Source organism: Theropithecus gelada, chromosome 4 (assembly GCF_003255815.1).
Source record: "Theropithecus gelada isolate Dixy chromosome 4, Tgel_1.0, whole genome shotgun sequence".
Lineage (NCBI taxonomy): Eukaryota > Metazoa > Chordata > Mammalia > Primates > Cercopithecidae > Theropithecus > Theropithecus gelada.
Window position 1 is genome coordinate 59,630,945 of NC_037671.1, and position 27,164 is coordinate 59,658,108.

The 27,164-nt window shown below is 35.8% G+C and overlaps 1 protein-coding gene across 2 annotated transcripts in view; it reads left to right on the forward strand.

The window, feature by feature from the left end:
• The window catches only part of PRIM2 (DNA primase subunit 2), a 388,757-nt gene that overhangs the window by 260,896 nt on the left and 100,697 nt on the right, over nucleotides 1-27,164 (forward strand). For both annotated transcript variants that reach the window (XM_025382480.1, XM_025382479.1), the window contains exons 9-10: nucleotides 12,076-12,148; nucleotides 17,059-17,244. In XM_025382480.1, coding sequence (XP_025238265.1) covers nucleotides 12,076-12,148; nucleotides 17,059-17,244 — 259 coding nt within the window. The remainder of the gene's footprint in view (nucleotides 1-12,075; nucleotides 12,149-17,058; nucleotides 17,245-27,164) is intronic.

Sequence of the window (27,164 nt, forward strand, 5' to 3'; positions counted from 1 at the left end):
AAAACAGGTTTTTGTATCACTTTTCATCAGTTTTACATGTAAGTCACCATTCTTAATTTATATAGAATACTAACGTTTCCTGGAGTTTTATAGTTAATTCACTTTGCTAGTTTAATATATCTTAAAGTTGAAAAAAGGTGTAAGAAATCAGTTCTTAAAGAAATATAAAAAGTTACCAATTTTCTTTTTAATGATATAGAAGGAAGATAGAAAAATCTTTCCTGTCTTACCAACCAGCTACCTAGAACGAGGCAAATAAACACTGCTGTAAATAGTAGACTTTGTAATGAGGTTGTATATAGTGGCTGAGATGTGTGGAGGTACTTTGTGAGAGCTGTTCAGTAATACATGCTCACACACCTTTTAGCATTCTAAGAGTTTATTTATTGTTTATTGAACACATATTAAAGGAACTCTTACTGGTTGCCTCACATGGTGTTAGGTTCTAGGGATGCATTTATTTCTGCCTTTGTAGGACTGAATAGTTATCAGTAAAAAGATAATTTTAACTAAAGTAATTATAATAAATCATGATGACTCTTGGCATACTGGAGGTATGTGATTATATGAGAGCACATAGAATCCTGGAAATAATGAAACTTTGCCTGTCACAGTGGTCTTGTAGCTTATCTTCAACCAGACATTGTAGATTTCCCTTAGTCCTCGGACTCCAAAGTTTCTCAGGAATTTGTGGCTTGTGGATACCGGATACTGGGAGCCTTCCTGGAAAGTAAAATTTATGATTTCTTACGCTTTTTTAGTAATTTTAGTATCTACAGTTGTTAAATTTCCTGTTCACTCATTGGGTTTCTTTAAAACATTGATCGCTGTCTGGTTAAGTAACAAAGAAAATTAGTGATTTTACAGTGTGTTAGTCGTAAAACACTAACAAAGTACAAAATAATAATGATGTTATAGGAAATAATATTCTTAAAAGGCCTGAGAAAGCATTGTGGCAGTATTTATGATATATTAGCAACAAAAAGTAACTTGTTGAATGCTATGTAATAGAACTTTCTGTGATGATGGAAGTGTTCTGTACCTGTCCTGTTTTACCCAGTAGCAAGTAGCCACTTACAGCTATTGAGTGTTTGAAACATGGCTAGTGCTACTAAAGAACTGAATTTTAAATTAATTAAAATTTCAATTTCAATAACCGATTTTACTTAGTGGTTACTGTATTTGATAGTGTAGTTCCATATTGTATTTGAAATATATTTAAATAATTACATACTTGTTAAAAATCATAGTAGTGGGGCTTAGAGTTTCAAATCTGAGGTAGCCCTGGAAAAGCTATACGTATGGAGTTGTTATAAGCAATTGTGGCTACTGAGGGTCATGAGGCTCCTAAGTCAGGGCAGCTGTCATATCTACTGGTGGGGATTTTGCCTCTGTACCTGAATGAGCTATCCACCTGTGCAGGCCTGTGGTAAGGATTCCACAGAAGAGGAATACTTGAAGCTGCCCAGCTAGCAAGCTGCGATTCCTCTCCTGGATCTTTCCAAGTAAACTGATGCCACAAGTGGCCTGTGGCATATTCTTGTGAGTCTAAATGTTTTGTTAACCTAAGAGCAACCCCTGGCATTCCAGAACCAATTAACCTTTATTTACTCAGAGTAAACACAAAACAAAATTCAATAAATTGAACTGAGGAAAGGCAGACTACCAAGACTCAACAAAAGTTTAATGCACTCTCAATTGTTTCTGATTACTATGTAGATTGTTTCTGATTACTATGTAGAAAGTAGTGCTAGAAAAGATAATACAAGATGAATTTTAAATGCCTACTTTTGGTAGCGGTATCTTGGTTCTTGACTTACTGCATACATACAATCCACCAGGAACAGTCATCAAATGTGTACAGTGGTGGAAACAAACAAAAATGTGTATAGTGGTGCATCTTCTCAGGTCCTATTGAGGCGTGTCCTTAATCATCCAATGTAAAGTCACCCTCACAAGTGCTTTATAATATTATCTCACTATGTTATGTTTTCTTCACAGCAACATCACCAGTTGGAATGGTCGTTTTAATTTGTTTGCTTGTTCAGTATTTTTTTGCCTAGGGTATGAGCTCCATGAGATGAAGGAATTTGGCCATCTTGTTTACCACTATCTCCCCATTACTTATGAAAATGGCATAATAGGACCTCAGTAAACACTTGAATGAATGAATGAATGAATGAATGAATGAATGAATGGCTGAGTGAATTATAGAAACTTTCAGGTTAAAAAATTTTACCTTTAATTCTGTTTTCTAAGGTGCTAAATATTGAGACTGAATGAGATGGTAATTTGGGCAAAAAGCTGATGGAGTTTCTGTTATTTCCAAAGGATAACTATGGTAAAGAAATGCTTTTTATCTTTGTAGAAATGTACTGCTGTTTTTGTCTTTGGTTTTGGGACATGGGACTCTTCTTCATGCCATCAGGAACTAATCATGGGAGGCAGAGAGTGCTTTCTATTCCTCTATGTGATCTCATAAGCGCTCCCTCTTTTTCTTACCAATGACTTATTCAAATGTTGACCACTTGTATTCAAAAACAAAACCAGAAACAAAACTGTTACATACCTTGCTCTTTTCATCTATGAAATGAGACCCTTAAACATTATGAGGCATTGTCAATGGCTATGTGAGACTAAAGGGGTGTGTGAGGAAAGGATGTAACACGACTGTTGGACTGTGACTTTTAGTAATCATCCTCATGAACTGTTCCAGCACTCCTCACCAAAGCTCCCAAAACATTGTGGCAGTTATTGGGGAACAAATGTGGGGATAATCCTAGAATGCCATAAATGTGTAATAGCTCATCTCAGAAGCATTCCACATTGTGTAAATTATTTGTGGGGGAATGGGAAGACATTGTCTATCATTTTAACATATTAAGTTTGCTGGATGTTGGAACTTTATTCCCTCGGCCTCTCACTTTTTCTTGACTACCCTATTGTGAATCCTTTCTTTATTGTAGTCATTTGACTATCCTGGACACAACCCAAAACCAAAACCATCTCTATTAGGGTTCATTATATTACCATAATATATGCTAAGAATATAGAGAGTAAAGGAACATAAATTTTTTACTCATGAAAATAGATATGTTTGTTGGGGTTCTTAAAGTTATATGGTGAAAATAGCTATGTAAAGCTGTAGTTTGAATATATATTATAGGGGTGTGTGTGTGTATTTTACTTTTAAAATCAATTTTATTGAGGTACAAAAATTTATATACAAAAAATCCACCTATTTAAAGATTATAGTTCAATGTCTTTTGACAAATGTACAGATATTTTTATAGAAAAATGAGATGCAACTTTCATTTATCTTGGAGTTCATTGGATTTTGGTTATAACTTGGAATAAATAGGAAAATATGGACCACATAGGGAAGATGAGGAAACATAAAATAAAGTAGCAATTGCACCATTTATAGTTCCTACCTGATATGGAAACCCATATGGTCCTGATTTTTATTGGATATTTTAGCCTCTTGGAATCACACGATTTCTCCCAGTTATAAAGAAAAATAGGTCAGTATACTGCATGTTGTGTGATGGTAGTTTTCTGTGGAGACTTCTTTAAAAATAAAGTTGAATAAAATTTATGCTTGTGGAAAAATAATCTACATTCAATCAATTTAAAACAGAATTTTATTGATTGTGTTCTCATTTGGAATAACTGCAGGGAAAATCACCTGGGCTAATACACCTGGGTAAAGTTGGATACCATTTACTAGGGATTTCGCTGGAGAATAAAACCCAAACTCATTTCAATTTCAGTGGTGACAGCTGTTGACTGAATTTTCCTGTGATATCCTTCACTGCAGGAAATGATACATTGTAGCTTTGGCTCCTTTGATTTCCTACCCACCCTACAAATCCAAAGTGCAGGGACTGTGCTTTCTAAATGTCTGAGTGGCCTAGGTTATGTGGATAGAGTTTGTTTGTTTGTTTTTTTAACACCAACAGTGGGTAAAATTGTGATTGCAAAAATAGATATATGGGTAATGTACAGAAACGTTTATTTCCTCTTCCTGAAATTGTTTTTCCATTTGTGCTATTATTACACCTGGCTTTATGTGAATAGGTTGTATTGGAACTTGGTATACTTTTATGGAATGATGTAGGAGATTACAGTTCATTTTGAAAGATGTATTAGCTTACTTTTTAATGGTCCAAATAAATATGTTTCCTTGATGCAGAGATCAGTTTTGATTATTTGTGATGCTTGCTTCACTGCTTTTTTATTTTATGCTAGTTTAAAAAATATGATAAACTGTAGCCTGCCAGATAGAAAGGAGTAAATGGTGTTAACCTGTTTAGTCTTAAGAGTACTGGGAAATGCTTGACAAAGAATGGAAATATGTTTTATGAACCTCAGAAACTCTGCTGGTAGGGGGTGGAGGGCAGAGAGATACCCCCTGAGGATGAGGGAGGAATTCTTTCCACTCTGGCTTAGGATTTTGCTGTAAGCCACATTTGCATCCTGTCTATTATGGCTTCTTACAAAGGAGAGAAGAATGGACAGTTGCAATTAGGTATTGAGGTTGAGGTTGGCCAAGCAGCCCCAAAGCCTTCCAAATAAACATGCCACAGCTTTCTTTGTCCCCAAAGAAACAATTCAGGTTACCACCAAGCTAATCAGAATTCAATATTGCTTCCCTAACAGTATAAATGGCAAACTATGGCTTAAATATAAAAACTTGATTCCCAAGTAAAATGTTGTAAAAACAAGCACAATTATAGTAGACTTGAAGCACTTCCTTTATTCGGCCTAACTGCAGCCTGTATTTTGCTTATGACTGGCAGAGATTGATCTTAATGTAGCAAATAGAAGTCAGGGCAAGTCAGCTGGCTATTCTATAGTTATACCTAGTCCTCCAGAAAACCGTTTGATTGTTTTATGTCATTGTCTCCTCACTATACAATAATGTTATCCAGTAGAATCATAATGAGAGCAACAAATGTAAGCCACATATATAATTATATATAATTTTAAATTACTCAAGTGAAATTAATTTTGATAACATATCTTATTTAACTCATGTTCAAAATATCTTTTTTTTTTCTTTTTTTAAGAGATGAGATCTTGCTCTTTTGCCCAGGCTCAGCTACTTGAACTCCTAGGCTCAAGTAATTTTTCTTCCTTAGCTTCCTGAATAGCTGGGACTACAGATATGTGCTACCACACCCAGCTCAAAATACCATTTTAATATGTAAGCACTATGAAAAATTATGAATGAAATCTTTTACATTTTATGTACTAAGTCTTTGAAATCCAGTGTGTACTTTGTACTTATTGAACATCTCAATTTAGTCTAAGCTACATTTCAAGTGCCCAGTAGTCACATTTGGCTAATGGATACTATATTGAACAGTAAAGCTTCATAAAATGGATTTCATTTAAATCTCTATTGTTTAAGCTGAATATTTGTACTTTGGACACTTCCTAAAAGTGTAGATATAGACTATAATGATAGACTCACAAAATCTTCCAGATATCTGGTTATTCAAGGACATCTGAATTCTCCTATTAATACTTTGAGGTTAAACATTTTATGTGATAGTATGAAGAAGGTTGGAAAGAAATTATTTTTTTCTAGTATTCCTAGGAAGAAATTGGTGAATGTTAAGAACAGAGAAAAAAAAATCCAAAATGTTTAAGAATAATAAATTTAGGCCAGGATGATGATGATGTTTATTACAATTTGAGTGAAAAATACTGTGATAAACACTACAGACATTTCATTTGTCCTCACAGCAACTTTTTGAGGGCAGCACTTTTGTGATCTGTTTTATAATCCCTGTTTTACCAGTGATTAAGATGAAAGCAATGAAGAGATCTTTGCAAAATCACACAGATAGTGACTGTATGCAAACTTTTGCATGACTCTTGGATTCTGAAACTTACCCTGTTAATCACTCTTCTCTATTTATTGCCTGGTTCTTTTATGTCTCCATGATTGCCTTGGGCAAACTGGACTTGGAGAAATTACACAAATGAGGAGGAGTTGCAGCCAATTCCTAAAGTGTTGCAACTATTCCACTACTTCCTGTTTACTCTGTCAAATTTTCATCAGTAGTCTGAAAAGGAGAAAATGACTGGAGTTGTAATCACCCTTGAAAAGCTGACTTTTGCTCTCCCATTTTGTCAGTAATACCCTGTGGCATTTATGTCACAGTAGTGGAGCTGGTGAATACCACTCTTGGAGCTGAGGTGTGATGATCCATCTTCTGTTAACAATCAGTGCCACAGCATGAAAAGATTATTATTTTTTTTCTTAACCAGCTAATCTTGCCATGAGACCCATAAATCCACTTTCATGTAATTTCTGCTTTTTGTTTTCAGCTCTGAGTTTCAACACTCAAAAACAATTCCCTGTTGAGTACCTAAGTGCTCATATTGATATTCGTGGTACATTGAACAGGACTTAAATTTCTGTTGTTTCTACAAAGTCCAGGAGTAGGTCTGCCTTTCACTACAATTCACAGATCAGATGTGTGCAGATGTTTCTGTTTCAGATTTATCCTTTTATGTATCCATGGTATTTTTGTTCTGTACATTAGACATTTGTGAGATAGTATTTGGGGAAAACTCTAGTTTAGTGTGGATGTGATTAATTACACCTTGCTGTGTTGGTCATTCCCCAACCCCTTCATTCTCCAAAATTAGATTGATTTAATTGGATTTAAAATGGGATCATTTAAATTTGGTTGCATAAATAAGTGTTTTGTATGTTTTGAAAGTCTGACCTTTCTCTTTTCAGCCTATAAATTATTGAAATTCTGTTAGCTTTATAACTTTCTGTTTACTGTGATTTTAAGCTATATTGGAAAACTAGCCATGCTGCCCTCTTATGTTTAATGAGCAACATAATATGGGAGGGAAAAGTTCCTCGGGTGCAACTGCATTTTAATTAAGTTTTATGTAAGTTATTGAACAAATGCAACCATTAAAAGATGCTTTTGGCTGGGTGCAAAGATGCTTTTGGCTGGGTACAGGCGGCTCACGCCTGTAATCCCAGCACTTTGGGAGGCTGAAGCAGGCAGATCACCTGAGATCAGGAGTTCAAGACCGATCTGACCAACATGGAGAAATCCCGTCTCTACTAAAAATACAAAATTAGCCGGGCATGGTGGCACATGCCTGTAATCCCAGCTACTTGGGAGGCTGAGGTAGGAGAATTGCTTGAACCCAGGAAGCAGAGGTTGCGGTGAACCGAAATCGCACCATTGCACTCCAGCCTGAGCAACAAGAGCGAAATTCCGTCTCAAATTAAAAAAAAAAAAAAAAAAAAAAAAGATGCTTTTATATATTTTGTGTATCATGAATTCTCTTATAGCAGAGTATATAATTTAAGACCATCACCTCAAAAGAAAACAAAAACATAGGGAGAGACACCAGATTACTTTTGTGTAAGCAGAGTTTGTTATACACAATTGCAAAATTCTGTTTTCTTAGAAGACACTATTATATGTACACTTAGGTGTTTAGAAACCTGAAGAAAACCTCACATTTTCATTAAAAGAGAAACTTAGCACTATATTATTACAAAGGAAATAGGACTTAAAGGTGTTTTTAAAATTTTATTGTAATGGTCTTTGATTAAGTTCCTATCTCAGGACCTACCTAATTTCCTACTGAATTTCTCCCCCATCCCCTGCCCACTTGCCTTTGCTTGTGTGTTTTTCTAACCTAACCTCTTCATCTATCAACTACTTTTTAGAAATTTTCTTGGCTTTGCTTATCTTTTCTGCCCATCCATCTGTTATGTGATTACCCTTCAGATCCCAAGAAAAAGAGTTTATTATTCCAAAATGCCTCGCCCTTATCACATTCTTACTTTAAAACCCCTTCAACAACCTTAATAAACTTTAATCACATAATTTTATGAATCTGGTCAAAATGTCAGAATGTTTTAATATATTCAACATTGTTAAACTACAAATGATAAAAATATTAAAACAGCCGTGCCTTTGACTTTTTTTGCGATTATCACATCCCACTTCTAAACTTCCAAGCTTAAATTATTTTCTGACTACAATCTCTGATTCTTCCACTTTACTCCCCAGTTGCTCATTCCTACTGATGGTCATCTTCCCTTCATCCCAGCCTTCCATTTCAGTCCCCCAAGATCACCTCCCCCTGTGGCTCAGCAGGCTTCTCTATTCAACATAGACCTGTTGTCAGTCATTTCAACAACATTTTAATAACATTCTAGAATCCTGTAGTCTGTGTTTCTAAAGCGTGACTCTCTCTATTCAGTGTCATTTTATTGCTCAAAAATCTTTAATGCTTCACATTGCCTACCTTCTTCTCTCACCCTTCATTTAGAAGAGACCTCTTCTCTGTAGGCCTGAGAACAATTGTTTTGAGCTTTGTTGTTCTCCTCCCTGGATTATGTTGATCCTTCACTGCTTGGACCCTTCCTTGGTCACCAAGATGCTTAGTAAGTGCATGCCGAGAGATGGGGGGTTGTACAGGGACTCCTGAAGGTGTGTGTGTGGTGTTTTTTTTTTTTTTTTCAATTTGTTTGTTTGTTTTAATAATTAGAATCTGTTACATCCAGATAAGGACAACAACCGGGATGTGGAAAAAATGTGTCTTATAGAGAGAGAATCTGACAATCTAGTGATACTAAAAAAGTAGTTTGTCCTGGGTTTTATGCATTTATATGGTTCTGTTTCGGTGGTGAAGGTATTTATTTTGCTGGTACAGTGCAGTAATTGTTACATTTTAGCAAAAGTACACGATATCCTTTTACAACCCAGTGTCTTCAGATAGATTTCAAATGTAATTGGATATTCACTGAACCACATCTTTATTGTTTTCACTACTTTTCTATAAGTTGAGAAAACTGATATTTCACCCTTAATGCCTTTCACCTGATACTTTAGCAAATAAATTATGCATAGGAAGTGAAAGTAAATCACTGCAATTCCTTATCCCTTACCACACATATTTATGGATGAAAAAAATTGAGGCATAGCTTGTCTTGTCTTTTTCCTTTTAAACTTGTGGAAAATTAGTAGCTAAACTGAGAATTAAGGACATCAAATTCAGATTTTTCAAGATTCTCTGATTAGTTAATCAAACATTGCCCTTTATGTTTGGCAAAATAGTCATTAATGACATATTTGAATTTTGTGACCCATTAAAATGTTCTTCGGTGTTCTATATTGAAAAAATGGTATTTGTGTTATATCTCACTTTATTCTTTTATGAAACATTAGGAGTGGAGAAGCTTTTATGCTTTCTGAATCCCTTGTTAAAAAAACTATGTTGTTGACAGTGAATGTTCCTCAAAATAAAGCTGTGAGTATTTTAAATGGACAGAAAACTATTTTCTGCTGGGTTTGCATGTGTTTATAGATGTTGAAGCAATTAGAAATGTTTTTTGCTGTTAAAAATGACTTTCTGTGTTTTCCCAATATAATAATCACTAAGACATGTTCCCTCATAAAATCGATCTTTTTTAAATCATGAAAATAAGAATGTATTTTGACATTTCATTAATATAGCAGCTTCATTTATTTGGCAGCAGTGCGATAGAAAGCTGGCGGTGAGCTCTGAATGTGGGAGAAGGGTGCGTCTCTTTCCCTGGCTACCTGTTAGGATTCTCCTTTAGAACCATCTCTTGGCACTTCCAAGTAAAAGCCAGTTTCATGAGCCAATGTGAATTGTTTTTAAGGGGTTTTATTATTTTATGGCAGCGTTATTTTTTTTCTTCTACCTTGATTTTTGAGCTTCTGTCAATGTTTCATTATTATGAGGAAACACCATTCACCTGGAAACATTGTAATACGAAGTAAAGAAAACTTATTATCAAAACTTGTATTTTCATAATTTCTTTGTAAGTTTATTCCTGAATTACAGTTTTATTGTTTAGGCTAAATAGTTTTTGTCTTGTGGAGAGTGAAATCGTGTCTTGGAAGCGCTCAGACACTCCGGCTAGAAACTGTTATTCTCGACTTTTCTCCCTCCCTCATCAAAGCATATCTATTCTTTTCCAGAAAAGTTCCTGAGCCCATCTATTGCCTTCCTTTCTCCATCCGTTACCACTACTTTACTCAGGCTCTTACCTTCCCTCACCTGGATATAACATTGCCTACAGTATTCTTCCAGTTAGTTGCCAGTCCCTCCCCTTTCTAATTATTTCCCCACACTAGTTTGTTTCTCAAGTGTAAACTGGATTATGTCAGTTCTTGCCTCATACCTTTTCATGATTTTTCACTGCCTGCAGAGTATGGGATACAGGCTTCTCACCCTCTGCCTGCCTTGTGTTGTATCTAACAAGCCCCCTGCCCCCCAGCTATCCTTAACTAGTTCAAATATGTGTTAAGTAGCTGTGATGTTTATTATCACCTCCTCTAATGCAGACATACTAAGCCTTTCTGATTATAGATGAGTAGAGGAGAAATGCCATTCCTAATTCTGATACTTAACATCTGTAACTGAGCAGATAGAAAGTACTGTCTGGAGGCTGGGCGCAGTGGCTCACACCTGTAATCCCAGCACTTTGGGAGGCTGAGGCGGGCAGATCACGAGGTCAGGAGATCGAGACCATCCTGGCTAACACGGTGAAATCCCGTCTCTACTAAAAATACAAAAAATTAGTTGGGCATGGTGGCGTGCACCTGTAGTCCCAGCTACTCAGGAGGCTGAGGCAGGAGAATGGCGTGAACCCGGGAGGCAGAGCTTGCAGTGAGCCAAGATCGTGCCACTGCACTCCAGCCTGGGCAGCCTGGGCAACAGAGCGAGACTCCGTCTCAAACAAACAAACAAAAAAAATAGTGTCTGGATTTTATTTATTTTATTTTTTTGAGATAGAGTCTTGCTCTATAGCCCAGACTTGAGTGCTCAGGCATGATCATGGCTAACTACAGCCTTGCTCTTCCTGACTCAAGCAATCCTCTTACCTCAGCTTTCAGAGTAGTTAGAGCTACAGGCATGCCACCATGCCCAGGTTTTTTGTTTGTTTGTTTTTTGTTTTTATAGAGACAGAGTCTTACTCTGTTGCCCCGGTGGAATTCTTTATGATCATAGTGTCTATTCACTCCAGGATTTCCCTTTAGTTGTGGTATTTGTATAATCCTTGGTTTGATTGTGAGTTTCTATGTAATCTAGCAGCTGTTTTTTGCTGTGTCACACCTGCATGCACCTGAGTCCGTGTTCATGGATTTGGGCATGAGTAGTGTGTTGTGTCAAGGAGGTGAAACATTACTGAGGTGGGTGGCTTTAGGTAGTATATACCAAGTTATGTTTCCTAATTTGAAGATAATCCTGCAGGAAAATTTATTGTAGGGAAGAGGATGATATGGTGCAGTGATAAAATGGGGAATTAGGAATCAAAAGGTTTGAGTTCCCACTGCACTGCTCACTTGCTTTCTGATCCCAACAAGTTTCTAACTCCTCCAAGCCTCCATTCATCAAATGATATATAGAAACGCTCTCTCAGGGGGTTGCGAGGATCTAATTAGAGGCTATCAAAAACTCTTTGTACATTGTAAAGTGCTATTCAGATATTATTTATTTTAATAAACGGTAATTACTTTATGTCAGGCTCTTTAACAAAAATTCTTACAATTCAGACTTCCTATCAATACTGCAAAGCCGGCATTATTATGACCGTTAGTCAGTAAGGAACCTGGCCTACAGAGAATGAGTAACTAAGTAACTTGCTCACCTACTGCTTTTAAGTGATGGTTCCCAGTTTAAGTTCCAGCTGCTTTTTTGCTCTGTTGTCTTGCTGTTAATAAAGTATAAATGGTAGAGGTTTGAACTTTAACAACAACTTGGATTACGCTTCTGAAAAATAGAAGTGGTGCTCTAGACTAGGAGTCAGGAGGTTCAGACTGTTACTATATTTTTGTATTATTTTGGGGTAAGTTACTTAAATTAATTTCATTAAATACATTTAAAACACTTGGCTATGTTTCTGCTAAGGTTTATATGTAAAATGCTTTCTTATTCTTTTTTTTTTTTTATCATTTTCAGAATTTAAAAATTTCCTTCGAAGGGATCAAAAGTATTTTATGAATCTGTTTTAATATTTGTTTGCTTGTTTTTCTTTTTTTAAAGTCATTCCTACACTGGCCAAGATTACAGTACCCAGGGAAATGTTGGGAAGATTTCTTTAGATCAGATTGATTCGGTAAGTAGCACATTCTTTTAAACTTAGAACTTTATCAATGGAGGGAACATATACTTTCTTAAATCAAAGACTTTTGGGTGAGGAGATAGAATGTGTTTCCAATGCTTGCTGATTAATTTTAAAGAAAATCCATGTCCTACACATATGATTTTTTAAAAATCATAGGAAAATTGTTTAATCAGAAAATTATCTGTACTTTTATAAAAGCTGAATTTAATCAGTTATTCCAAACGGAAATTCTTTTAAATAACTAAATGGAATTTGTGTTTACATTTAAATACTGTATACATTTAATGAAGGGGAAATGGAAAACACTAAGTGTATTAGTTTGTTAGGGCTGTCATGACAACAGAAATTTATTTTCTGACAGTCTAGAGGCTCGAAATCCAAGATCAAAGTGGTAGTAGGTTTGATTTCTTCCAGGGCCTTTCTTGTCTCATAGATGACTGTCTTCTCTTTGTGTTCTCCTGTGGTTTTCCCACTGCTTGCATACATCCCTGGTGTCTCTTCTTTTTGTAAGGACACTGAGTACGTGAGACCCGGGCCCAAGCCCCATGGCCTCCTTTAACCTTAATGATTTCTTTAAAGGCCCCATTTCTAAATATAGTCACATTTGGAGCTACTAGAGGTCAGGACTTTGATATATGAATTTCAGGGGGAGAGGGCAATTCATCACCTAGTGTAGGCTACGAAATTAATAGATAGCTTATTTTAACATCATTTCACTTTGTGGTTCCATAGAGTAGCGTACTTTGCCATACTTGTAGAATTTCTCTTTAATACGTAACAGAATTTGCGCTCCACACACAAAAGGGAAAATAAGCCAGCCATAAATAATCTTGGGTTAGACAACTACCAAATTATTCACAATAAATTAAAAATACACCAGGATTTTAATGCTTGGAAACAAGAACCGTAATAAGACTAGTAGAGAGAGACCATGAGTTTGGATCAGAATGAATAGGTCATCTTCCATTTGAAAAATTATAAAAAAGTACTTGTAGTTAATATGTCTAGAAATAATAGGGTTGGCTACTTTACACAGTTGATTTGAAATTTATTCTCAAAGATGTCCCATCTTTTAATTTTTTTATTAAACACTTATCTCTAACCGTCCCCCTTCTCACTTCCACTCATGTGATTTGTGTTTATATAATGTGAGTGGTTGGAAGTTAATTTTGTTCCTAGTTCTAGCTAGATGTTTCCCCATTCACAAGCATATGTGAATTTGCTTGGATACTGTTGGAGTTCATAGAAATATTAATTCACTTAAGGAATATATATTGAGCCCATCAGTTATGTACCAGCCATTGTGCTGTGGATACAGAAGTGAGGAAAACAGAAAATGTCCCTGCCTTCACGGACCTTACATGAGGGAGAGAGACAACATAATAAATAATAAATGAGCAATATAATGTTAAGTGTTATGATGATGATCCTGTCATGGGTCTGTGCCTGAGACCCCGTGGTAATACCCATGTATCTTTTTCTGGACTGCCTTCTAACTCTGTATCTGTATCGTTTGATCTTCACAACAGCATGTCATTTGCATATCCCTTGATATTTGCAACTCGTCTCCAAATGTTTTCTTTAGTTTTTTCTTCTAACAAATCTGGCTTTCTCAATGCTATTTCCCTGTGGCCCTTTTCAAGTAGAGACAACTTTCCCCCCGAGTTCATACATAGGTGTGCCCCGAGTGTCTTGGTCCACATTTCTCTGCCTTCCATTGTTACAGCTCCAGCTCCTTTAAAGCCCTTATGATCTTATTATATCATCTGATACCTCCTCTGTTGCTACTCCACCTCCTCCCTCCACACCTGTATTCACTGATGATTTGAACACCTAACTAATGATCTTGTGTACTGGTGCTATTCTTATTATTGTTCTTGGCCTCTACAAGATCCAAGTTGATAATTCATCCTCTATCCTGGACTTTACGATTCTTTTGTTTGCTCATTTTCCATAATCATTTTTCTATCTGTATATAGCTGGACACTATCTTTAAAATTTTTATTATTTGGACTACTGCCCACACCTCTTAAATATCCCTCCTGCTTCCATTCTTACTCTCATATAGTCTTTTCACTACATAACAGCCAGAGTTCTCTTTGTTTATTGAATCACGTCAGTCTTCTGGTCAGAACCCTCTAGTGGGTTTTCATCATATGTAGACTAACATCCAAACTCATTTTATGGCCTCTGAAGCCATATGTGCTCATCATTTCTATTTTGTCTTCTGCTCCATTCTGGCTCACTCACTTGCTCTGGTCACATGGATCTTATGCTATCTTTTAGCACACCATGTTTATTCCTTCTCAGGATCTTCATTTCACTAGAATCCAACTTACCTTGTCTTACTTGAAATGCCATCTCCTCAAAAAGGCTTCCCTGGCCACCCAAATTGAAGTACCTCTCCCCTAATCACACTTGATTTCATTTCTCTATTTCATTTCCAGTGCTTTGGCATCAGATGTTATCTTTTTAATGTCTGTATTCATTGTCCATCTCCTTCTAATAAAATGTAAGCTCTTTCAGGACAGGGTTTTTGACTTCTTTGTTCACTACTGGTTCCCCAGGGCTGTACACATAGTAAGTGTTAAATAAATATTTGTTGATTGAATGAATAAAAAGTGGTCAAGGAATGTGCCAAAAGAAATAGAAATTGAGTTGGGTCTTGAATGATGACTTGGCTTTGGCTACATGGCATGTGCATGAGAAGGGTGCACCAGGTAGGGCTAGCAGAGTGAGAAAAATGAGAAGCTACAGAGCATGACTGCGTGGTCATGGGATAGTGAATAACCCGGTGGACTGGAGCCGAAGACTTGTTTTGGTGTAGTAATAGTACACTGGGCTTTCCCGGGCTCCCTGCCACAGTGCTTCTGTGGTGCTCAAGTTTTGCCCTTGTTGGAGCCTTCATTTTGTCATTTATTTCATGTGTTTAACTTACCTAATAGTGAATATAATCATCGTTGTGTTTTTTTCCTTAACTGAATTGCAGGGGAAAATTATGTCCTAGCTTATTTTCCAGAACACTTAATAAATAATTGTTCTGTTATGTATAATTGAAAAATAGTTATTGGCCAGGCACAGTGGGTGATGCCACCTGTAATCCTAGCACTTTGAGAGGCTGAGGTGGGAGGATCACCTGAAGTCAGGAGTTTGAGACCAGCTTGGCCAACATGGTGAAACCCTGTCTCTACTACAGATACCAAAATTAGCTGGGCGTGTTCGCAGGCACCTGTAATGGCTACTACTGAGGAGGCTGAAGCAGGAGAATTGCGTGAACTTGGGAGGCAGAGTTTGTAGTGAGCTGAGGTGGCACTGCTGTACTCCAGCCTGGGCAACAGAGTGAGATTCCATCTGAAAAAAAAAAAAAAGAAAAGAAAAGTAGTTATCAGATATTGAGGAAACCTTGAATGTTCATACTAAGGATGTTGAATATTGATTGTATAGATTAGAACAATGTTTAGAAAAAAATCAGATATTAATATGAGGGAACAAAAATGGTCACATGAAAATGAGCTGAAAGGCTTTCTAGTTAGTTCTACCAAGGAAAGATATAGGTCTGAATGAACTAGACTGGGGATGGAAAAATTCAGAAGCTGTTACTGTAAAAGAATGAAGAGAAACTGGATGGTCACTAGAGGGAGCAGCAAAGTCAAGCAAAGTGAGACCTGCTGTTATAGATGAAGTGAACTTGCTAAGGCATATGTGAGGGAGTGAGAATTTAAGTCTTGGGAGGATATTTAAAGAAATCGTAGAGAATGCAGTTGAAACCATAAGTGAAAAATTAAAGTGGGCAACAATATTTCATTTTTGACACTAAGGGAAAGACCTACACTTTGTTCCTTTTAATTTGATTTCTTTAACACATTTATTTGAATTTTCCTTATGAGAACAATTTCTCTTATTTTTGTGTTCTGCTTTGTATTTGAGTTATCTTAAAAGTTCATCTGCTATTCAGCAATTGTGCTTTTATCTCAGGGAAATGAAATCTTATGTTCACATAAAAACTTCTTCAAGGATGCTCATAATAGCTTTATTTGAAATAGCCCAAACTGGAAACAACCCAAGTGTTCTTCAGTGAGTGAATAGTTAAATAAATTGTGATACATACCATGGAAAACTACTTAATGATAAAGAAATTAGTTTATATACAACTTAGATGAATCTTGAGGGAATTCTGCTGAGTAAAAAATGACAATCTCAAAACAATACATATTATATGATTCTAGTATATAATACTCTTGAAATGACAAAATTATAGAGATGGAGAACAGATCAGTGGTTGCCAAAGATTAGGGAACTGAGGGAGGGGAGCAGGGTGCAAAAGGTTATAAAATCATGAGAGATCCTTGGGGTGACAGAACTGTTCTGCATCTTGACTGTGGTGGTGGATGTATCAACTTATGTGTGACAAAGTTGTATAGAATTTAATACAGAAGTAAGTGCATGAGTACAACTGAGGAAACCTGAATAAGACTAGTGGATTGTATCAATGTCAGTATCCTGTTTGTGATAATCTACTGTAGTTGTACATGATTTTCTCTTTGGGGGAATTTGGATATATGCTATCTCTTTGTGTTATTTTTTGTAACTGTGTGGGGGTCTATAGTTAACTTCAAAGAAAAAGTTTAATTTAACTTAAAAAAGGTAAAATAAAATTTAATAGTATGTTATTTAACCCAAAGTATCTAAAATATTATATTAACTTGTAACCAATTAAAAAAATGTTAATAAGAAACATCTGATATAGATAAGAGTCATCTGTAACCACAGCAATAAAGAAGCACTTTCTTATGGGGTTTGTTTTTTATTCCAATTAAATTGAATTAGCAACCATAACAAATACTACAGGGAACCTGATAAGTCTTCCACGTAACTTAAAACTCTTCTGTTTTTTCTTGTAGCTTTCTACCAAATCCTTCCCACCTTGCATGCGTCAGTTACATAAAGCCTTGCGGGAAAATCACCATCTTCGTCATGGAGGCCGAATGCAGTATGGCCTATTTCTGAAAGGCATTGGTTTAACTTTGGAACAGGCATTGCAGTTCTGGAAGCAAGAATTTATCAAAGGAAAGATGGATCCAGACAAGGTAATTTTGAAAAAAAAAAATCAGAGTGGTACCTGATATTTTAATTTGGTCTGAAAATCAAACAGTCTGTTTTTTTTTTTTTTTAATATGCTCCCTGCAATGTAGTTGAAAATTCTAAAAGGATAAATGTGTTGACAATTCAGTTTAAATAAAAAGAGACTTGCATATTAATCTAATACAAAAGATTGGGAAAGGAATGTTTTCCTTTGTAGGTATACTGCCAGTAGTAATTATAAGACTGAAATTGCTTTCAGAGTTATATTTCTGTAGGAATGTATTTGTATCTACACGTACACATACATATACATATGCACATAATGTTTTGAGCACCGGGAGATATCATGAACAAATAAAGTGAAAACAATTTAAAATATTTGCTATTATGTTATGCAGAACCTTTTATACACTTTTTTTTTTTTTTGAGACAAGGTCTTCCTCTGTTGCCCAGGGTGGGCTGGAGTGCAATGGTGCAATCATGGCTCACTGGCTCACTGCAGTCTCAACCTTTGGGCTCAAGTGATCCTCCCACTTCATCCTTCCGAGTAGCTAGGGCCACAGGTGCACACCATTATGCCTGGCTAATTTTTTTTTTTTTTTTTAATTTTTTGTAGAGATGGAGTCTAACTGTGTTGCCCAGGTTGGTCTCAAACTCTTGGGCTCAAGCCATTTTCCTGCCTTGGCGTGCTTGGGATTACAGCCGTGAGCCTGAGTCATCATACCCAGCCTATAGAACGTTTTTAGATAGACAATAGTCATTATAAACCTGAACAACTTTTTAAAAAACCTGTCCACAGTGCTTATATTCCAAATCCTACTCCTTATTTCTCTTTAATAGTGCCAGCTAATAACATTTTATTTGGAAATATGATTTCTTGCCCCCTCTATGCCATGACACTGTGGTATGAAGAGCATTTTTTACTATTTACTTCTTGATTTGCTGCCTCCTAAGAGTAAATTATAGAAGAAAGATTATTTACGAGGTACATTTTATAGTACATTTTATGTTTTATGTTAGTTTGCAAGCGTTGCCATAATAAAATACCACAGACTGGTTGGCTTAAAAAACAGCAGTTTATTTCCTCACACTTCTGGAGGCTGGAGTCCAAGATCAAAGCATTGGCAAATTTGGTTTCTCCTGAGGCCTGTCTTCTTGGCTTACAGGTGGCCTTCCTCTTGCTTTGTGCTCACATGGCCTTTTCTCTGTGCATGTGCATCCCTGGTGTTTCTTCCTTTTCTTATAAATACACTAGTTTTACTGGATTAGGGCCCCACTCATCTGATCTCATTTAACCTTAATTATCCCGTTAGTGGCCCTATCTCCAGTTACAGTTGGATTTGGAGTTAGGGGTTCAACAAATGACTTTTAAGAGATCACAATTCAGTTCATGTCTCTAGCTGTATAGTTTATTAAAAAGCTCAGATTTTACAAAATAACGTTATAAAAAGCTCTTACAGTTTTTTCAGATTTGTTTTAAAAACTGTCTTCGTTGACCATTATCCATATAATATTAATGAAGTCATTTAATAGGATTTTCTTTGAACAGTTTTGGATAATGTTTTTTAGACCTCTATTATATTTCTTTTAAAGGTAATTTATTCTAATTATAGAAAATACGAAAAATACAGAAAAATTCACCTGTTATCCTCCAATTTGAAATAATTACTCTCAACATTGTAGCCTTTTACTCTAGTCTGGACAACTAAACACCACTGGTTTTCACCATTCTAAAAATTGTCATTATATTATGATTATTTTTCCATACTTTTGACCAATCTTTGAAAATATCTTAATTCATTACATACTATTATATCCTTTGAAAGTGCTGTAATTTGACTCTGTTATATATGTTACTAATATAAGTAACAGAGTCAAATAGCTAATATCCTGGGGACATAGATAACTGATTATAGTTTTGATTATATTCTTTGTGTGTGTGTGTGTGTATATATATATGTGTGTGTATATATATATACACACACACACACACATTCATCAGGAAATAAAATTATCTGATAAGAAACTACACACAGCTGGGCGGGTTGGCTCACGCCTATAATCCTAACAGTTTGGGAGGCCAAGGTGGGTGGGTCACCTGAGGTCAGGAGTTCAAGACCAGCATGGCCAACATGGTGAAACACCATCTCTACTAAAAATACAAAAATTAACCGGGCATGATGATGGATGCCCATAATCCCAGCTACTCAGGAGGCTGAGGCAGGAGAATCACTTGAACCTGGGAGGCAGAAGTTGCAGTGAGCTGAGATCGTGCCACTGCACTTCAGCCTGGGTGACAGAATGAGACTCCATCTCAAAAAAAAGGAAAATACACACAATTTTAAAGTTTTAATGCATGCTGTGAAATGACTGTTCAGAAAGGTTTTAAATTAGACTCTCTTCAAGCGATGTGAGAATTTTGCTCTGCCATTGACATCATTATGTATATTATTAATTTAAAACAGTTTTTGATCTTTTTATTAGGAATTTGATGTCTTAAGTAGGTAGATATATTAGGGTTCTCCAGAGAAACAGAACTGTGTGTGTGTGTTTGTCTTTGTAACTTACACACACACTCTCACACACACACACACACACACATACACACAGTGCGAGAGATAGAGAGATGGGGGTTATGGAAGTTGACAAGTCTCAAGATCCGCAGTTGGCAAGTTGGAGACCCAGGAGAGCCAATGTTGTAGTTGTAGTCTGAATCCAAAAGCCTGAAAACCAGAAGAATGATAGTGTACAGTTGATCCTCGAAATACACAGGTTTGAACTGCATGGGTCCACTTATATGTGGATTTTTTTCAATAAGTATATTGGAAAATTTTTTGGAGATATGCAACAATTTGAAAAAACTTGCAGATGAACCACCTAGCCTAGAAATACCAAAAAAGTAAGAAAAAATTAAGTATAAAGGAATGCATAAAATACATACTAGTCATATTTACTAACATGAGATATGCAGGAATCTATTGCAAAAAGTTAAAATTTATCAAAACACATGCACACAAACGTACAAACCATACTTGGTGCTATTCCCAGTAGAGAGAAATGTAAACAAATGTAAAGATGCAGTATTATAACCTACATAAAATTAACTGTAGCACATTCTGTACTACTGTAGTAATTTAATAGCCCAACCCTGTTGCTATTGTGGTGAGCCTATAAGTGTTGCAAGTATCCGCTTAAAACGCTCTGCGATGCTAATCATCTCAGTGTGAGCAGTTTGTACAGTAAATTGCATATTGCAGTAAAGTGATGTCTCACAGTTCTTGGGTATTTTTCATCATGATCAGTGAAATATCGTAAACCTTGAATAACACCATGGGGCTCATAGGAAGTGTCACTAGTAATGCTGGAAATGCTCCCCAAAACCAGAGAAAAGTCATATTACAAGAAAAAGTTGATTTGCTTGATATGTAATACAGATTGAGGTCTCCGGCTAAGGTTGACTGCCATTTCAGACAGATGGTTCATCTTGTAAATAGATAATGTAAACTTATGGTTTACTGTAAATGTATTTTCTTGTGACTTTCTTTTTCTTTTTGTATTTTTAGTTGAGATGGGATTTCATCATTTTGGCCAGGATGGTCTTGACTCCTGACCTCAGGTGATCTGCCTGCCTTGGCATCCCAAAGTGCTGGGATTACAGGTGTGAGCCACTGTGCCTGGCCTATTACGACTTTCTTAATGTTTTTTTTCCTCTAGCTTATTTTATTGTGAGGTTACAGTGTATAACATATAATATTCAAAATATGTGTTAATTGACTGTTTATGTTATCGGTAAGGCTTATGGTCAACAGTAGGCTTTTAGTTGTTAAGTGTTTGGGGAATAAAAAGTTGTACATGGATTTTTAACTGTATGGAGTGAGGGGTGGAGGTTGTTGCCTATAATCCCTGCGTTGTTCAAGGATCAGCTTTAGTTCCAACTCAAATGCCAACATCCTAGAGACCCAGAAAGAGTCAGTGTTTCAGTTTAAAAAATGAGGTATCAGTTTAAGGAAGTCTCAGACAGAAGGAAATTCCCTCTTACTCACAGGAGGTCAGGCTTTTTGTTCTGTTTAGGCTTTCAACTGATTGGATGAGAATTATCCACATTAGGTAGGGCAGTCTGCTTTACTCAGACTACCAATTCAAATGTTAATCATATCCAGAAACACCCACTCAGACACACCCACTATAATGTTTGACCAAATGTCTGGGCATCTCATGGCCCATTCAAGAGCTGGGTTGTTTGTTTTTTTTTGAGACAGAGTCTGGCTCTGTCATCCAGGCTGGAGTACAGTGGCGCAATCTCAGCTCACTGCAACCTCTGCCTCCCAGGGTTCAAGCGATTCTCCTGCCTCAGCCTTCCAAGTAGCTAGGATTACAGGTGTGCACCACCATGCCCAGCTAATTTTTGTATTTTTAGTAGAGATGGGGTTTCGCCATGTTGCTCAGGCTGGTCTCAAACTCCTGACCTCAGGTGATCCACCCGCCTTGGCCTCCCAAAGTGCTGGGATTATAAGCGTGAGCTACTACCATCATGCCTGGCTGGCGAGCTGGGCTGTTTTGAAGTGAAAAGAGAGAAGCTGAGCTAGCATTTTAGCTTGGTTTGTGCTGTAAACTGTGAGTGGAAAAAGGAAGGTAGAGAGGGAAAACTAGCTGCACCAACCTATATGGACACTTACGCTGAGTACTAGGTCTTTGGCTTAGACACCTGTTCATTGGCCTGCATTCTTTTATGTACATCTGGAATAGCCTGTGTAGCAATATCATCAGTAGTCTTTTTGTTTTTAACTTGTATGTTTAAATTTTGTTATTATGGAATTTTTATTTTGCAATGCAAACTTTTTTCAAAAATTCTTATAATTTTTTAGTTTTCTAGATAATATATAGTAGTCTATTAGCTTACTGATTACAGCAAATATTTTGACTAAAGGATTATAAGACACATTTCTTACTTTCTATGACTATTTAGTGTTCTGTTGTTACATAGTCTGTATTTATAAATGTTCATGTTTTTCTCAACTGTGTCTTTTACATATTTTTTTCAATGACATGTAATAAACTAAGGCATACTAAATTACAATAATCTCTAATTGAACAATTGTATCATTTGTGAAGTGATACATACAATTAAAAATATTATTAAGAGGTATAAAAATTGTTGGCTTAAAATACTACTTATAGGATATTTTTTAGGATGATTATAGAGGATGTTAAACATTTTTTATAGTGCTAATTAAAGGACTTGGGTGTTGAACCCGGCTCGAATGATTTGAAATAATAACTTATGTTGGACAGCTTATGTCCTAACTGTGTAAGAAAAATGATGTGGTAACAGTCAATTTCAACTGGAATTTTTCTGTACTGTTGTTTACCAAATGATCATAATATCTGATTTCTTTCTCTTAATATTTGTGCCGTCATTGTGACTTATTTGAGATATATTGCTATGTGAGTCTGAGCAAATATTTTGGGTATTTAGCTAGTACTTTTGAGTCAGCAGAGACTGGTATAATATCTCCAGCAATTTTGAGCTCTAACTCTGCTGCCACAACTACCTTTCCTAGATATACTGCCTAGAACCAAATATTTCTTTACCCTAACTTCTAACACAGCTCTGTTCTTGAATTGACTGCCTTATCGGTATCTGTCTCTTCCTCTCATCTTCACTTGCTTGTGCTTGTTGCAGGCATTTTTTGAACACTTTGCTTTTAAAACTAATGCTGTACTTAATGTTGGAGGGGAATGTGTTGTCTGTATTCTAAAATAATTTACACCTGTATGTATTAGTGCTTGTAACTGTCATCCAAAATATAAATATTAAGGTATTGTGTCTCTAGATACCTTTTATTAAGGTTAAGCAGCTTTTGTGTTTTAATGCACATAATTTCTGTTATAAACATTTTTGAGTAGTAATAATGGATTGTGGAAGCAGCTTAAGGTTCTGATGCTCACTGTTATTTTTTTTATTAGGAATTTGATGTTGTAAGAGTTAAGGAGGAAAGAAACATGAAAAGCAGCTCAACAGTCAAAGACAGGTTTATTTTGGAGAATAAACCTGAGAGGGACTTCTGGCCGATTTTTGGTCAGGAATGTTCTTTCTTACAGACTGAGAGTATCTATTGGTGAGAGAGCTTGGAATGTTTCTGTGTGGTGGAGAAGTTTATGGCGGGGTTGGAATGTCTCTGGTCGGAGGGGAGATTATCTTGGGGCTGACATCTCTCCAGCTGGAGGGGAGGTTATCTCAGGGCTGGCATGTCTCTGGTCAGGGAGGGGTTTGAAGTGTTTCTGGTCTCAGATGTTATTTGTGGTTTATGGTCATGCTGACTTTAGCCATTAGGCTGATGCCCTTTGGATTTAGGCAGTTTTTGATCAACGTAAATTTTAAGATGATGGTGTTTGTCCAAGATGGCAATGCTCCTGCTCTGTCAGATGTATTAAGTCAGTCCTATATATGTAAAAATTAGCCATCTGTCTATAAAATGCTTATTCAGAGTTGTTAGTTTGGATTGTTTTTCTCTCCTTTTAAAACTATTTTCTACTAGCATATGTATTCCAATAAACGATACTGGTTATTTGCTACCAGATTATGTTCTTGTAATTTTGGGTGCTGATGACTACCTTATATTTATTGCTTATTTATTCATTTATTATCTGTATCCTACAATTGGAATGTAAACTATATAAAAGCAGGTATCTTGTCTTTCTTGTTGATTGCTGCATGTTCAGGCACCTGGAACAGTGCCTGACTCGTAGTGGCCACTCAATAAATGTTTACTGAATAAACTAATACATGGAAATTTCCATATTATTTACATAGAAATAAATTTTCATACATGTTCATAGATATTATTTACTTATATTTTGCTGAATACATGGTAAATTGTACCAAATCTTTAAAGTTTGGCTTTCGATATGAGAAAAAATAATCTTTTTCTGTTTTTGTTCTTTTTAGATAGAGCTGTTTCTAACAAGTGATAGAATTTAAGTCATTTTAGTTGCTTTTTTATTTCTAAGAGCAGTAGATCTCAGCATCAGCATCGTTTGGGAATTTGTTAGAAATATAGATTCTCAGAATCAAATTTGTTATCCATGTATTTTTCTAAATCAATATGGATACTATATTTAATATAGTATCATATTATGATTCTTATAAAAAGTACAGAGAAATATACTTGTGTGTATATGTATATACATAGATACATACATATGTACATATTCCATCTACTTGGCATAGGCCATTCAGCTGATTTTTATTGAGTTTTTATCATGAATATGTACCATTCTGAAGATACTGCAATAAAAGAAACAGCCCTTATTTATAAAGACTTTCCAAGACCTTATTTTATTTATTATTATTATTTTTTTTGAGAGGGAGTCTCACTCTTGTTGCCCAGGCTGTAGTGCAATGGCGCGATATCAGCTCACCACAACCTCCACCTCCTGGGTTCAAGCGATTCTCCTGCCTCAGCCTCCCAAGTAGCTGGGATTACAGGCATCTGCCATCACGCCTGGCTAATTTTTTTTGTATTTTTAGTAGAGGCGGGGTTTCTTCATTTTGATCAGGCTGGTCTCAAACTCACCACCTCAGGTGATCCACCCACCTCAGCCTCCCAAAGTGCTGGGATTACATGAATGAGCCACCACGCCCGGCCCCTACAAGACTTTATTTAAGAGAATCTTCCAAGAGATTTATTTGGAAAAAAACCAGGTAAACACAAATGTACAGACATAGAGAGAAGGGAATTTCATGTTAAAGGGACAACATTTTAAAGGACCTTAAAGTGTAGCCCATCCTGTAGGTGGTAGGAACCTGAACTGTACCAGTGTAATTGTAATAAGAGGGGAGTCTGGAGACATAGATTTTTTTAACCTAATTACTAAAGATAGATTGAATTAGTAGGCCAGTAGGAACTGGTCTTGTTGGGTAGGTAGCTGCCAACCAGGATCCTGTCAGCCAGGATAGGGTCAACTGGTAACTGGAATTTAGTCAAATATGTGTAGTTTCACAACTTTGAATCTTTACTAAAATAATATAATGAATATGGGATGTTATGAAGGTTTACTGAAAAACAGAAAATAGTATGAGTAAAGTTTCCACTTGGTTCAAATTAATTTGGCCTAACAATGGATTTATGATTATATAGGCCAATGTTGATTTTTAAGAAACTATTTTACTTTATAATTTTAATCTACTTGGTAATAATTTAATTGGGAAAGATAGAAGGAATTGGAAAACAGTTTCAAAACATGATGGTAAAAAGGAAAGTATTGTTTAGGTGATGTAAGAAAGTTATTAGGGTGGATCATGTTAGAGACCAGTCTTGATTAAGATTTGGAGAAAGTGAATGACATGGATTAGTTGAGAAAGAACTAAGAGCAAGAATACACAATGAACAAGGAATGAGGGGAAAGTGGGCAAAACATTGTTAACTCTTCCATTATTTTATTTTTAAAATTCTTTTAATAAAATAATTTTATATTAATAATTCTTTCATTTATTACTCATTCGCTTAGGCTTTTTTATTACCTGTTTTTGGGATTGTTGTGGTTTTGACTGTTGTGATTTAAAATTCTCCATTTCTAGGCTTTTTGTATTTTATCTTCTCAATATATTTGAATACTGTTTTATTTAGATGCATATTATACTTGAGGATAGAGATTTTAGTATTAAAACATCAACCATTTCCAAGAGAACATTCCACTGTTCCCTGATCTTATAGCAAACCAATTGCTTTTCACAGTATACCTTACTCCAAAAATATTGGTTTCATAATGTAGGGTTTTTATTATTAGATCTAATTGTTGAATATGAATATTGATATATTTAAAATGTTAAAATAAAGCTGTTTGAGTTAACCCTTGTGAGTGAAGGATAGGGACATTTGAAAATTGCGCTTAGGTTGCTGAATCAGATTTTTTGGATTTGTGAATGATTCACAAGAAGTATTTAAAGTTTTGAATGTCTTATTCCTTAAATAATTTCCCGTATTTCTGAAATAAATGCACCTATGCTTTATACAAATAAAATTTAATTAGAGTAAAGTTTTTTGTGTTTTTCTTAGTTGTAATTATAATTTACATGCCTGTCTACCTGAAAAAAGCATCACCCTGGGTGCAAGAGATATAAAATCAAACCTTTATTTGATTTACTTTTTATTTTTAAAATTTCAACTTTTATTTTAGACATAAAGGGTACATGTGCAGGTTTGTTACCTGAGTATATTTTGTGCTGTGACGTTTGGGGTATGGATCTTATCACCCAGGTAGTGAGCATAGTACCCAATAGGTAGTTTTTCAGTCCATCCTCCCTCCCACTTCTAGTAGTCCTCCGTATCTGCTGGTCCTATCTCTATGTCTGTGTGTGCTCAATGTTTAGCTCCCACTTATAAGTGAGAGCATGCACAAACCTCTATTTAAAGTATGAATACCACGAAAATATTATTTTACTTGGCACTTGGATATTAAATCACTTTGGCGACTAGCTTTGTTAAGTATTACATTGAACTGGATAATTCTTCTAATAAATTCAAAGCATGTGTCCTGTCAATCAGATTGCTTATAGTGTTGTTGTTCTGAATTGCTTTAAGCTGGTTTTATTGGATATTAAGTACAACATTGATAATGTACATTTTCTATAGCTGTGGTTTCTGTCCTTGATGACAGCATGCTTAAGGTCTATTATATGTTGTTATAATTGGGTCAAGGAACATTTAGCACTGTTTAAAAAGCTTATCTTTTCTTCCAGAATCTAGCTTGCATCATGACTTAGAGCAAACTTGTGTTGTTAAAAATTGACTACTGAAGGATTAAGTATTTGTCTGGTGGGGTGTGAGTATATGAAACATATTTATTGTTAGGATTTTTTATTTCAGGGACTAGTAGATCTCAGCATCAGTATCATTTGGGAATTTGTTAGAAATGTGGAGTC